We start from the raw sequence: 15,145 nt of genomic DNA, 5'->3' as shown, positions 1-15,145 counted from the left end.
CACCTTGTGACTTCACTCAGCTGCCTGCAGATAGGCATCAAGAGCAACTGAGATGCTGTAGGGTTTACTTGATTGGCTTCCATCTGCTGCTCAAAAAGGAGCATGGCATCTCTGGATCTTATACGATCCCCTCCAGGCCAGTGAGGACTAACAGGATGTCATCAGGCATCTGAACTGAAAGTAGACAGCTACGCTTGGGCACCTGATGGAAAACCAGGCATCTTCACTTTGGGATTAGACGCCTTTCCTGCAAGACAAGCTTCAACTGAACACTAGGATTGATGCGTGGGGAAGGGCTGAGCTTCATATCCTGTGACAGACACGGGGTCAGGCTAGAAATGTGGAGGTCTCCCATGATCTGAGCTCAAAGAACCCCTGAGGCGCACTCTGAGCCTCTGAGGAAAATCTGACTTCCCTCCATAGAAGAGGGGAAACGGCCATCCCAGATACCTGGGACACCTTGTGAGGTCTGTGAGAGGGGAACTAGCCCACACACGGATGTGACCTTGTGGTGAAGCTTCAGAAAGATGCAATGAGAGAAAAAGCATTTTGCACCAATACAGTCTGGGAAGAAGAGTCAGCACACTGGAAAAGATTAACAGCATCCCTGCAAAAAGCAAGCAAACAAACAAAAAACACTATATCATAAAAAGCACAACTCACTGTCATCGATACCACTACAGAAACTGTGATGATGAGACCAAAGGCACCTTGAACTCTTTGATGGCCTGGGCTCTACAAATGCAAAGTGCTCTCCTGGGTATCAGCAACATCCAAGTGGGAAAGAGCCTTCGAATATGCAGGTGGCAAACAAGGGGAAGAGACAAACAGTGTCTTTGTGATGCGTAACGCTCTCTCCAGGCTTAAAGGCCATTTTTAACGGCAGTGCCCTATGTTAGGAGTTCAAAACAAGGGAGTTAACATATTGGTTCCTTTTCCCTCCCTTTGTTTTTTTTTTTTTTTTGCAAGCACTGGCAGAATTTGGAGTGAACTGGTGAGCTGCTGATTTTTTACGTCTTGTGCTTAGGTTATAACAGAATTTAAAGCAAACCAGCAAACCTTGCCGCTTTTAAAGGGGCAGAAAGGAAGAAAATTGGTATGAGTGATCCAGGATGGAAACATTTGACAGAAGCGGAGTAACCTTGGGACTGACCCAGCAAAACCCTGGCTGCTGGGGGAGGCCCTCCCTGGATACAGTCTGCTGTCCTGCTGAATTGATGTGGATCTTCTGGACCTTGGGTCTTCATTTGGCTCTCAGAGGTGCCAGAAGAGCAGAGGTGCTGTTAGTGAATCAGTATTAGCATAGCCTTGGGCTGTGCTCCATCCAGCCTAATCTAAGCACAACACATGGACAAGCTACATGTGGGCAAGATACCTTTCCCTCTCCCATTTCCCCTCAACTTCCACTGTGTTTCAGGGCTTTTTTACTGGCACCATCACTGTGACACCAGCCCCACCTGACTGGGCAGAAAGCACCAAACTTCACCATTCCCAAAAACATTCTGGGTCTATCTGTGCCTAGAAAGCTGTTCCTGTCTCTGCAGTGAACATCTCCAGATCTACACATTTCTCTTCTCCAATTCCAGGTCTGTCTAGGGGGTTCCTCAGTGCACTCACTGCAGAAACCCAGCTGTCCAAATGGAACTCCTGTGACTCAGAGCCAGGAGGATTCCCTCTGTAACACACTTGTGCAATGCTCCTTAAGTGCAGTCATTATGCTGTATAAAAAGTCCTACAGAATGTGGCTAGGATATTTGAATCATGCACTCAAGTGACACAAGCAAGGGAACATTTCCCTGAGGAATGCCAGTGCTGAGCAAGGTGGAAGTGGGTCTGTGGACACACGGCTGTTCTATTGGGCTTTTCTCAGCCTCTTGTAAACACAAAAGTAACACATCGGCTCCTGGTGAGGCCTCCTACAGAACGTCATCCTTTCTCTGCTGCTCTGAGCCGAATTAGCTCATTGCAGTTGTAGGAAAAGGGGTTTGAGCTGGTAGAAGATCCCATGATTTGGGATGGTGATACCAGCCTCGTTTCTCCTGGCACATCCAGGGCAAGAGCAGCAATCTTTGTCTTTCCTTTCCTAAAAGAGACCACAGACTCAAAGTAAAATCTAAGGTTTCTCTGGCCTGACTCTTGAGAGATCAGTCAAAATGTCTGATTATTATTATTTTTTTTCCAGACAGAAAGCAGGGATGGTGACCATTTCCAAGCTCTAAGCCAGGTTGGATGGGGCTCTATGCAACCTGATCTAGTGCTTGATTCACTGGCTGGCAACCCTGCCCACAGCAGGGGTTTGGAACAAGATGATTTTGAGGTCTCTTGCAACCCAGGTCATTCTATGATTTTGTGATACATTTCCAAGGCCTAGCTTTACAGCTTAGTATGGCAAATGCCATGTGCATGGGTGAAATGTTACATCAAGGTGGCACGAGAGCTGGGAGAGGAGGATGGGACTACCTATGACATCTACTGTTCCGAAGCAACCAGCTCTCTACTCTGCCTCATGCTGTGCACTGCAATAGCACCCATGAACATGGAAACTGTGCAAAAAGGTCTTTAGAAAGAAGAAGAAAAGATCTGCCTTCCCTTGGTGAACCAGACAAGTGAATGTCTTGGTGGTACACCCAGCGCTGCCAGGCAGTGCTAACAGGGATCCAGGAAAGGACCTTTCAAGTCTTCTGCTTTCGCTTACCTATCTGTAAAATGGTTATAAGAAGCAGAAAATCAGAGAATCAGAGAATCATTTGAGTTGGAAGGGACCTTAAAGGCCTTCTAGTCCTGCAGCGAATAGGGGCATCTACAGCTCCTTGTCCTATCACAACAGACCCTGCTAAAGAGTCTGCCCCCTTCCTTCTCACAGCCCCCCTTTAGGTGCTGAAAGGCCACTCTCAGGTCTCCATGGGGACTTCTCCAACCTGAACAGCCCCAGCTCTCTGAGCCTGTCCTCATAGGGGAGCTGCTCCATCCCTTGGACTAATTTTGTGGCCCTCTTCTGAATGTGTTCTAACAGGTCCATGTCTCTCCCTCACTGAGGACACCACATCTGGACACATCTTTTACCTTTCTGGACACTTACCAGTGCCTAAGTCGTATTACTAAGCGCTCCATGGTTTTCAGATGAGATGTCTTAGAGGTGTTCAAAGGTGTGTAAAGGATGTGTTTTGACTGTAGAACTACCTGAAAAGGGCTGGGGAGCAAAATAATTCACATTTCTTTATTCTTTGTTAGAAAAAGCTTTCTTTTCTTGAGCCAATGCTTTGGTCCAATGCCTTTGCACGCTACACCTCAAGCACAAACCAGGCAGGAGCAGTTTCCTACTACTGATATTGATGCAGAAAGGTCTCCTCAGCCCATATGCCCTCTATGCCCATTGCTGCTTGGGTGCAAATCACCCCTGCTGTGCTTAGGAATACCCAAGATGATAGGAGAGTTGGTATCTGAGAAAAGGCTAAAGCATCATTCTGTGATGACGCACTGTCTGGCAGAAAGGGGCCATGTAAGATACTGTTGTAACATAGGTGTTACATATATATAAAGGCAATTCCCAACCCTTGGGGCAAGGGTGGGAGAGGAGCGCATGTAGAGGGATTGCACCACATGCAACCACCTCTGCAGAGGAGCATGACAGCTGTTTAACATCACACTGCAACCTGCTGCAGTAGCAGAGGAATTGAAGATGAATACCACTGCCTTGGAAATGTCAAAATCCTCAGCTCGAGTTAATGGATCAGAGGAAGAAGGGGTAGATGCAATTCATGTTTCTGAGCTCTACAGCTTGCTTTAGGAGCTCTGATGTCAACGTGCTTGGCTCATGCTGTCCCTTGGGTGACCTTCCATGGCTCTGCCTCCCTCCCGGTTAACGAGGAATGATCATTTCTCACTTAACGTGCTCACTCTCTGCCAAACCTAAGCTTTGGTTTCTCAAATGTGGAGCCTGCCAAGACTCAGCTCCATTCTCTAGGATTTGTCGTGAAAAAAAAAAAAAGGAATTGTGTTTTTCATGGGATCCAGAACTCGGCTTGGCTTTCACTGCATCCCAGTGCAAATGAGGGGCTGTTTCCCTCACCCTAAGGTGGAGAAATGCCAGGGGAGACCTGAAACATGGCACAAACTAGGACTTCATCCATGCACTGCTCTTCCTGCAGTGTTGCCATTCAGCTCTCAGGGACACATTCAGCTGTTGCACCTGCATACTGCTGGAATAATTCTTCCAGCATATCTTCCCAACGGTGAGGCTGCCCTCCCACCCTGCTCCCATAAGTCCATATTTCTTGAAGCACAAGGAATAGGAATGGAAAAACATAATGAAACACTTTTTCAAAGCCGCCTGGGCTGCAAAATGGCTACTATAGAAAATCACCAGCTTTGGCCAGTCTCATCCTACATGGATGATTCAACCAACAGTGCTGCTTTAACCACTCTTGGACAACGAGAAATAAGAAGCTAAAATCAGTGGGAAAAGAGGTGGAAGTTAGGAAAACATCCTGAACACACATCCTTCTTGTCCATCTTCAGTGATGCTGCTTTCACTCAGCTTCTAGCTGTTACTGCTCATCTCTTAACCCAGTTTATTAGGAGGCCAGTGCCATCCCACCTCACTTAGGTGGTACAGAGAGCAGCAGATGAGATGGGAGCTCCACCAGACCTCACCTATCAACCTCTGATACTTTTACCTTTCCACTTCATGGCTGGATGAGGTGCCCTTAATGATCCTTTCCAACCTTAGTGATCCTAGGATATCTCACGTGGGGCTTCCAGTTCATCCCAACCAATTCACATTGCATCAACCTGCATCCCACCATTCTTCCTGAATCGAACCCTTCTTCCTCCTGAGCCATTTCTGCACTCTCTGGCTGTCCCCGAACCAAGTCTGACCTCATGCCATCTGCTAAGAAACAAAATATATACGCATTTCTTCCACTGCATGTGCAGCCAGCCAGCTAAGGCAATGCAAGTTAGCTGGGAAAAGCTGTAACACTGTGGTGCCTCCACTTGTGTCTGGACCCCAGCAGGACGGGGGACATCTAATCCTCTCTGCTCATGAATTCTGCTTCTGCATTTCCTAATTCTCCTTCCTGTTCTCTCTTCTCTTATTTTTAGGCAAACAAGAGCACTGAGATTTGAAATAAACATGGGCTTATTGTTATTATTTTGCTATTGATCTGAATGCAGGAGAGCCTTCAGGGGCTGCTTTAAGTGGCACAGCGCAGTGCAGTGCAGTGCTGGGGAAAGTCCCATGGAGTGCCGGTACCGCAATAAATCACGCCGGCACGTCCCTGCAAACTTAACTTACAACCTCAGTCCCAATAGCAGCCGCCTCCCTGTCACCCGATCTCTCCTACGTTATTCCCAAATCCCATTTCTTCCCTTTCTGAAAGCACGTTATTTAGGAACTGTCTGTTTTTAGGAAGCTCTAGCAGCTTTGCCCCCACATCATCACTAAAGGATGCAGGCAGAGCACAGCAGCTCGGGGGGATTTTTTCCCTTTTTCTCCACGTTTTCTCTTCTCTTATTCTACATTCCCTCCCTACAGACTGGGGGCTGTGCAGATCCCACCCAGCACTGCACAGCCCCATTTTGAGCAGGTGCTTCTATGCCACAGTGGGAATGGCAACTCGAACGGTGCAGCCGAGCAGGGGGCTCTGCTTGGAGGCAATTACAGTAACAGCCACATGCCTGCTTGCTCCCCCTGACAGATACATGCCTGGTGTTTCCCCCAGTTTCTTTCCTCTGGGAGAATAATTAACCAAACCCTACAGGGGAGCATCGTTTCTCAGTCCCTGGTTTTGCTCAAGCTGGGAGCAGAGCGAGCATCCATCACTCTGCGCACGTTGGGGTGAGGTTATGTTTTAATTAGGAACTCTCATTCATAGGGGGGACAATTTGGGGATGGAGAATGAGGGATATTCTGCCCCGAGCAGTCATGTGGCTGTGAGCAGATGCTGGGGAGGCTTTAAAAAGTGATGTTTGAGGAGAGGTGTTTGTTGCTTGCACTCCCCGAGTGAAACATTTCTGGCTCTGTACTCCCTACCAAAAGTGAATAAAAAATAGTGAAAATGTGTAATAATAATAATAAAAAAAGGGAAAACGGAAGAAAAAAGGACAGCTTTCAATTCGAATAAAAGAAAGATAGGCTGTCGATTTTCTAAACTGAGTAGACTGGAAGCGAGCTGTCCTTGCAGAGCACAACGATTTGGAGGAAGAGGGCTGCACTCCCACCGCTATGATGTGAACGGGGCTGTCCCGAGTGCCCCCACGCAGCCCTCGGCCCCTTCACACCCCCCACCCCCGAGTACCCCCAGGTCCGGCCAAGGGGCGGCTGCGGGTTTTATGTCTCGTTTTGATGATAAATAAACTGGGGCAGGAATGTACACGGAGGGAAAAGGCAGCAGCAAGCGGAACAGCGCCCGGCCCGACTCCCCCATCCCTACCCCGAACCTTCGCATTTCCATCGCCTGAAGGGATTTTGCTCTCTTTGCAAGATAAACGTCTAAAACCGCCGGACGGCACCGAGTGAAAGGATGAGAAGGAGGGGTGGGGAGGGGGGGAACAGAAAAATATAGAGAGGGAAGGGGAAAAAGCATCACCGCTTCGGTCCCCCCGCACACAGCCGATGTGCGCTCGGACCAACTCCTGTCCCTTGTGCCCCCCCGCCCCACCCCGAACCCCACGAGCTGCGGGCTCTGCCCCTCGCCGGGTGACAGGGGAATATTTATGTTGGTATTGGAGGAATGCGCTTCCTTCTCCAATCAGGAATGCAACCGGAGTTTCTAATTATAAGTTAGACGGTGGCTGGGAATAAAAGATCGTTTTTTAATGACTCCCGTCCAGGTGCTGCTCTTTCTGCCTGTCTTCCCAAGAGCGCATTTGCATTTTATGGCCTCTCTCCCATCCCAACGATTTCCCTCTGCTCTCAGACATACCTGACATAGTTGCAGGGACTCTGCCTTCAACGCACCGCGCTCAGCGCACCCGAAACCCTCTCCCTCCTTTAGAGGCGCGTCAAAAGAACAGCCGAGATAGATATAAATGAATCTATACATACACACACACACATTCCGCCGGTGCTCAGCAGCACCTCCCCAGCTCCATCCCCGAGCTCTGTCCCTCCGCGGGCTCACCCCGATCTCCCCCCCCCCCCCATCCCAACAGCCTCCAAACACCGTCGGACCGCTCCGCACCCGCGCAGCCGCCGGAGGAGCGCAGAACTCTCTTTGCGCCTTCCCCTCTCCGCTCTCCCTCCCTTCTCTAAGGGCTTCCCTCAGCCCAATTACCTCCGCGGGGTAATTAGAGCAGATCGTGCAGTTACATGCCTTGCCCAGCACCATTTGCTTTTTTTTTTTTTTTTTTTTTTTTTTGGTAGGGGAGAGAATAATAATAAAAAAGGTTTCTTAAAGGCGTACGGTGAGGAAAAAGAGCCCGAAAATGCCTTTTTTTTTTTTTTTTTTTTTTTTTACCCCAGTTGGGACCGCGCAACTTTCCGCTGCCTTCCGCGCAGGTCGCTGTGCCCCTCTCACCTCTTTCTTCCCATTCATTCCCTGCATATCCTTTAAAGCGAAGGGGGGAAAAGACATCTTTCCATCCTCTGCCCCCCCCTTCCTTCCACCTGACTGGCTCGAAATCACCTTGAAATGCTCATGTCAACTTGTATCATTATCTCTTTAATTCAGGCAGCGCCTTTTGTTCTGCACAGGAGAGGATCAAAGCGCTTTAAAAAAAAAAAAAAAAAAAAAAAAAAAAAACCGAAAAAAACCCCAACACACGCAGAAGAACTTTCCGATCGCTCCCGCTCTGCTACAGAGGGAGAAGGAGAGCTCAGGTATAACCCAGTCAAAATAAACAAAGCGAATGCATAAATAAAAGAGGTGAAATGCAGGTTCTAAGAACTTGCTGGCGCTGGAACAATCCCACCTCCTTTAGCTGAGTGGCAACGAAAGGAGAATTTCAAGTCACGGTGAGCGCAAGGGGTTGCAGAGTAAAGCAGAGGAGGGGAAAATAAATGAAAATGAGAGGAAAAAAAAAAACACGCACACACACACACACACAACAACAACGAAGAAGAAGAATAAAACTTACCACCAGATTGGGTAACTTGACAGAGCCTGACTCAACCCACAGAGAAACAGGAAATATCCAAAAGAGGCCATTGATGAAAAGTTGTCTTTTTTTTTTTCTCCTTTTTTTTTTTTTTTTTTTTTTTTTCCCTCCTGTCTTTAAACCGGAGTTGCCAAAACTTTCCTTTCTTCCGAGGCGGGATGATTATTTTAATAATAGAATAATAACAATCATTTATTCTTTCTTTCCTTTCCCCCCCCCCCCCACCACCAAAAAAAAAAAAAAAAAAAAAAAAAAAAAAAAAAAAAAAAAAAAAAAAAAAAGGAAGAAGTCAAATGAAGTGAACTCGACCCGACCAGGTAAAATCCTCTCTCTCTTCTTTCTCCCTTCCTCTGCTAACTCTCAAGGAAAAAAAAAAAAAAAAAAAAAAAAAAAAAAAAAAAAAAAATCTCGGAGAGGTAAAAAAAAAAAAAAACGAAAAAAAAAAAACCCTTCTCTCAGCCAAAGCACTGAAGGCAAATATTAAAAAAAGAAAAAAAAAAAAAAAAAAAAAAGTTTGAAGTAGCTCTCTTAAAAAGGACCCAATCAGCACTTATTGCCAAAGGGAGAATTCTGATGCTTTGGCTTGTTCTGTCAATCAGGAGCGCGAAGTCAGGAATGAGCTAATTGCGAGGAGATAGTGTTTTAATACTCATTAGGGGGCACGTTGGCCCACAAGCCAAGGGATAAAATGTAGTTTTAAAAAGGGGAAGGAAGATTTAGGGGGTTTAAATAGACAGGGGGGACCCCTGTGGATTTGGGTAGCTATAACAACCTGCCCGGATTTCGCTCCCTGGGTTGAAGTGACTAAAATGCAAAAAAAAAAAAAAAAAAAAAAAAAAAAAAAAAAAAAGTGTGAAGTTGTTGGTTTTCTTTTTTTTTTTCTTTTTTTTTTTTTCCCCTTTTTAAATCATTATTTTCTCGCGTTGCTCCTTCTCGCCGCTCTGCCTTTTCCTCTTCCTCCCCTCCCAACATTTTCAACCAACTTTCTAGAAACTTTGGGTTGGTTTTGTTTGGATTTTTTTTTTCCCTTTTTCCTCCTTTCTTCTTGATTTCTCTCCCCCCCCCCCAAAAAAAAAAAAAAAAAAAAAGAAATAGGGCATTTCCCCCCTCCCAAACACACACACACACCCCAACCACGCACCCCCCTTCCCCACCACTCCAACCAACCCGAGATCCCACAGCTCCAGCGAAGATCTCTGCTCCAAAATCCTCTTCTTCCACACAAATCCCAACGGGGTCCATCCACACCATCCCCGTTGCTGCAGTCCCAGCCTGGACTTTGCCACCGCTCCGCCGCAAACGACTTCATCCACCAGATCCACCCCACGGGGCTGCAGTCATTGATCTCTTCTTTCTTTCTGTTTGTTTGTTTGTTTGCTTTTTTTATTTTTCATTTCTCTCTCTCTCTCTACACATCGCCAACCGCTTCTCTCCTTGCGGTGGCGGTGCTGGGGGGGAGGGGAAGGGGGTGAGTTGGGTTCTGATACCCCTCATGTTTTCATTGGGGGTGGAAAGAAGGAGAAAGCCATCGTTGGGAATATGATTATAAAGACGTAGCTGCTCCGGCCGGGGTGTGCGCTTCGATTTGCTGCTCCTCTGGGACACATTGTTGGAAGCTGGCGGTGTCCGTCAGTGAGTGTCACCCAGCTGACAGCCGTTCCCCTTCCCCGGGGTCGTTTGAAAGGGGTTGGAGAGGAGCAAGCAGGAGGATGGAGGCACGCTGGATGGGCTTCGGGATGTTTTGTCCCCGGCATAACGACAAGGATCCCATTTTCCGCGACGTCTTTGGGGTCCGCGGTTGGGTTTTCACCTTATTATTATTTTTTTTCCTTTAATATCTATATTTTTATTGCTATTATTTTTTAATTCCTTTGCTTGACGAGGTTACACTTTATCTGTGGATCAGAACATCTCTGTGGCTCACACGGAACAAAGAGAGGTACGGTTTTAATGACTCGGTTGGAGGAAGGCTCACAACCGTGCCTTTGCTCAAATCAAAATGCGCTTTCTTTCTCATTAAGGATTGCATACCTATTTTCCCTTCGCAAGGAATATTTATATTTACACACAGAAAGCTTTATATGCATATATATAAAGACGTGTTTGTGTTTAGCTAGATGGAGAGATAGACTCATTCTAGTGAAATTACACCAGAAACGCAGTTCATACGGGGATATTTAAATCATTGGGAATTTGGCAGGGGTCGGGCCCTGATTATTTTCTTTAGGCTTGGATGACAAGTGATTGCAAATGGGAGCGCTGGCAAGTGTGCTGAGATCTAATCGCCCCGTGTAGCCGAGCTGCAGCCGATCTGAGCTTGCTGCTTCCAGAGGAGGGACCGATGCTCTCCCATTAAATCCCTGCAGCGTCGGTGCTGCTGGGTGCACTGGGGGTGATGGGATCTGGGGAGGGAGAAGGGAGTTTGGTCGCATAAGGTAGGGCGAGGAAGAAAGGAGGACGGTGGTGGTGGTGGCGGCGTGTGTGAAAAAATCATCTTAAGGACTTTCCCTCTGTATTAGAGAAAATCCCATCCAATTATAGCATTACTGGAAAGAACCAAACGCTGAAGCTTTCAAAGGAGGGGATTTCTCTGTCTTTTCAAGTGAAATTGCTCATACTGCAGACGGGAACACACACACACACACACATACACACACACACAGACCCCCAGACACCAGCCCTGGCGTGGGGGTCCCTGGTGAGGTGCAAACGAGGAGGAAGGGTCCGACACGCATCCCTCGCAGGGGTCGAGTTAATCTCCCCTCCTTTTGTTCCTGGGGAGAGACTTAAACATCCCCCAGAGCCTCTGCCCCTCCCACCTGGAAGCACCAAGCAACTTCACCTGAAGGGACATATTCAGCCACTCTCCCTTTTCCCTCTCAGCCCCGCAGCTGCTGGCGGGGCAGGATGGAGATAATCCACTTTGTCATAGGCACACACACACATACACAAAGCAGGATCACACTGATTCCTTTGGCAGGCAGCGCTGCCACTTGCTCTGACACCAACTGCTTTCAATCGTGCTGATAAAAAGGCAGTTGGGTGTATGATAGCTATTCTCCGAGCTGGGAACTACCCTAGGTTCATTACCTTTTATCAGCAGTACTGTTGAATTAGTGCCCTTTAAGGGACAAATTGTGTTTGAGCCAGGAAAAAGGCTGCCAAGGGCTGCCGGGGTTCAGGACTTCTTGCATTTGATTGCTGAAATCAGCAGCATTTTCTTCCAAGAGTGGTTTTTAGGGCCTGATGTCAAACCTTGGCTGAACTCTGCCATGCTTGTCCATTGGGTTCCATCCCATCCACATCTCTTCCAAATATTCAGACCAGCGTTTGGAGACATGTTTCAGGGTTGGCAGGATCTGGCTTCCAGTGGGTTTGATGGTTGGACTAGGTGACCTCAGAGATCTTTTCCAACCTTAATGATTCCATGATTCTATGATTCTGTGCCTGCAGCAATGCCTTGGCTTCTTTGCTATTGACACTGCTTATGGAGAAGTTCTGAGTTGTGGATCTTCAGTGGTGGGCACAAAATCACAGTCCTGGTGGGGTGACAACCTGCCATGGTGCCCAGCAGGGTGATCACCAGATTTGTTTACTGACTTTCCCAGGCTGCAGCTGTCCAAACCCTGCTGCCAAACCCTTGGCTGCTTCTATGGCCAGTGGAGCAAAGGAAACCTGAGCAACACAGCTGACTGAAGGCTGTAGCCTATGGGAGGTAGGTTGGACTGCGTTTGGTGTTGTACATCTCTCTATTTTGGATTTCATTTCCAGTTGGTGTTCAGTCTCCAGATGGTTGAAGTTCAGTGAGGTAACTATAGGCTATTGCTTCTTCTCCAGGCTCTGAGATTCTCAGCTCTGTAGGATGCAAGTTGTCCCCAACTGCACGTGGACAGCATACATCTGACAGTGCCTAAAAGCTCTGACCCCTCCGTCCAGGTTCTTCTATGCCAACGGCAGACTGGGATTTTGGTTGCTCCTGGTTTCCCATCACAGCATTTCTGTACTAAGTAGATGACACTGCTGCCCTCCGACCACAGAACTCATAGGAGAATGAAGGAAAGTTGAAAGCATGAGGTCCAGAACCAAAGGTGGGAAGGGTTAAGACATAAGGCCTGCTTTTCTATTTAATAGAAGCAGAGCACCCAGAGAGCTGCAGAGCTGCTAGACCTGCTGCAGAGCAGAGCAGATGGATGTTCCTTCCCTATGGCCTTTTATACACTGGAGCTTCTGCCACCTCACCTTTGGTGAAGGAAACAGCTATCTGAGGGGAGGGTTTCTTTCTCCTGCTGTGTGTGCTTGCAGCTCTACCTGCTGGCACTGTTAGCTGCTTTAGATGGGCAGTAGGTGGTAGGACCAAGCCTTGAACTGGCAATGGGGCTGTGCTGTTGCTCTTGCCACCAGTCCATGCCCAGTTGCTGTGCCTGAGATGGTCACTTTGTCAGGACAGGAGACCTCTCCATCTAGGGCCTGTCTAACAGCAAGGCTTGGGGTGAAACCAGAAGCTCCTTGACATCTTTCCCTGTTCCCTTCCCGCACCCCTGCCCTTCCTGTCCCTTTCCCCCATCACCTGCATGCCCGTGACCTGCAGGAGGTAGGAGAAAGCCTCTCACCGTGTGTCTCTGGCCCACCTAGTGGTACAGCAGGAGAACAGACCTGAGAACAGCCCAAATATGTAAACAGTGCTGCAGCACCAGGGCTTTGTTTCCTTTGCTCACTGCTCAAGAGCCCTGAGAGCCCCAGATGCTGAGGGGCTTGTCTCTGTGGTGGGCTGTCTGAAGGAAGGTAAGATTATGGCCTTGGAGGATGAATGCTGGGTGCTATTTCTTCTCCAGACTCACACATTCAGTTCTCTGAAGGCTCAATGCTCCAGAACAGTGTCACTTATCAGCCAGGTCCTTGCCACCTGCACACAGAACAGCACAGGGTCGGTGGGATGCCAACCTGCTGGCTCTGCCCCATTGAAGAGTAGGTACAGAGCAGGCAGGGAAAATATCCTCTGGGAGTGATGGTAACAACTGGTCACTTTCTATTAAACCCACTGACTTTGTCACTTTCCATCATCTTCTGCAGATCCCCCGTGGATGGAGGCAAGAGGAATGCTTGGTAGGTCCTGACAGCAAGGAAGGCTTTTTGTGAGGCTCTTCCTCATGAGGAATGCGGTTTGGGGAAAAAACAATTTGATTTGAAGGCAAGCTGACCCTTTGAAGGCAACCTTAACTCAAGGAGGATGTAAAGAGCAATCCTGTGAGAACTCCAGAAACATTTCCAGTTAGGGACTAAAGGATCTGGTCGGTGGAAATCTTCCCTTCCTGAGGACTAGAATTCAATAAACATATACCTAACCTGAGCTGTGTGTGTGCAATGTGTGTTTACTCATGTCAAATTTCTCTAGGTCAGATTCAGATTTAAAAAAACCCTGTTAATTATTAGTGGAAGCAGATTATCTCCAAGAGCTCGAACCTACTATTATATATACAAATAATCTTCTATAGGGCAATGCAGGCTTAGATGGTAGTAACTGAACACAATGAAATTCTCCTGAGGGAGTAGTAATTAATTTCTATTAACCACTTCAAACGTCAGAATATTTTAGGGTCTCGGGGGTGGATGGTCCTGCATCCCTTTCTGGAGACATCCAGATGGTGACATCCATCACCCCAAATCTCAATATCCAAAAGGGGCACTGCAACATGTGAATACTACAAATGCAAAGGGAGCTCTTGGTTGTGGAAGTGAAATTCCCCCAGTGAGTATAATCAGATGGCCTTAGGGAGTCCTTGTGTCCTGCAGCCACCACTCATTACACACAGAGATAGCCCAAGTAGCCTACCTGCCCAGTTCTAGAAAGTTAAAGCCAAGCAATTTGATTCTCACCATTAATTGTCAGTACTGCAACAAGCATAGAACAATAAAACCTTCAAGGTTGGAATAGACCACTAAATCCCCAAGTCCTACCCCATCTCACCATGCCCACTGACCACGAGCCTCAGCACCACATCTCCAAGGTTCCTGAACTCCTCCAGGGATGGTGACCCCACCACCTCCCTTGTCAGCTGTCCCACTGCATCTTTCAGAGCCAAAATTGTTCCTGATGCCCAACCAGAACCTCCCCTGGTGCAACCTGAGGCCGTTCCTCTTGTCCTGTTGCTGTTACCCAGAAGCAGATGCAGACCCCCACCTCCTTTCAGGGAGATGTAGGGAGAAATAAGGTCTCCCCTGAGCATCCTCTTCTCCAGACTAAACCACCCCAGAATTTCAATAATACAGCTCATAGGAGGAGCTGTGGGGACTTCGGGGACTTTGGGGAAAAAATTCCCACTAAAATCACCCTCAGGATAAGGACTGGCTTTAAAATTATAGTGTCTTTACTTTGCTCCGTGCAATTCCTCTTCACAGAAAAGAGTTTTGGGGATATACACTTGAATAAGAAAAAAAATAAGGGTCTCAAGAATTGGTGAAACAGAAAGATCAGCAACAGAATCAGTTATTTACTGAAGCATTCAATCAGTGATGCTGCAGTTTTCTAATCGCTTTCTTACAAACCATTCAAGCAACCTCTTTTAAAAGGGCCTGGCACGCTTCTCACTCCTCCTGCAGGTGAAAATAAAAGAAATTCAAATTGGAAACAGAGTTTTAGCCCTCTGTGAATGCGCTCCTGATGCCACTCTTTCAAACGCAACGATGCTATCTATCGCCCTGGATGAGCATTGGGATTTAGCCTTCTGCTTGCAAATCAATGCTCATCTTAAACAGGGATTACTCCGTGCTGCTGACAAGTACAAGACTGGAAAACTACCCAGACTGGAGTGACTCCTCCTTGGGCATGGAGTATGGCTAATTAAGGTACATTAAAAGCAGTAAGTAGAGTGCAATGTGAAAGCCTGGGAGCATCTCCTCTAACGCTCAGTATTGCAGCAGTGCCCCGGTGGGAAGTTTCCAAACTCCTTTGTAATGTGCTTTAAAAGTGAAGAGCATCAAGGCTGTTAGATTGCCTACTGGTTTGATGTCAGATTTATTTTCAGGCAGCTCAGTGTGAAATACCACG

At 47.5% G+C, this 15,145-nt stretch overlaps 1 protein-coding gene across 1 annotated transcript in view; it reads right to left on the bottom strand.

Moving 5' to 3' along the window:
• The window catches only part of WNT3A (Wnt family member 3A), a gene marked incomplete at both ends in the record, with an annotated part of 83,057 nt that extends 73,648 nt beyond the window's left edge, over nucleotides 1-9,409 (bottom strand). Inside the window, 2 exon segments of the mRNA XM_079538501.1 lie at nucleotides 9,268-9,388; nucleotides 9,391-9,409. Of these exon segments, the coding sequence (XP_079394627.1) occupies nucleotides 9,268-9,388; nucleotides 9,391-9,409 (140 nt within the window).
• Between the last annotated feature and the right edge of the window lie 5,736 nt (nucleotides 9,410-15,145).

Source organism: Tetrao urogallus (genome assembly GCF_951394365.1).
Source record: "Tetrao urogallus genome assembly, chromosome: 7".
In the NCBI taxonomy this organism is placed as follows: Eukaryota; Metazoa; Chordata; class Aves; order Galliformes; family Phasianidae; genus Tetrao; species Tetrao urogallus.
The sequence above is the reverse complement of the archived record's forward strand: the minus strand, read 5'-3'. Positions and strand labels throughout refer to the sequence as shown.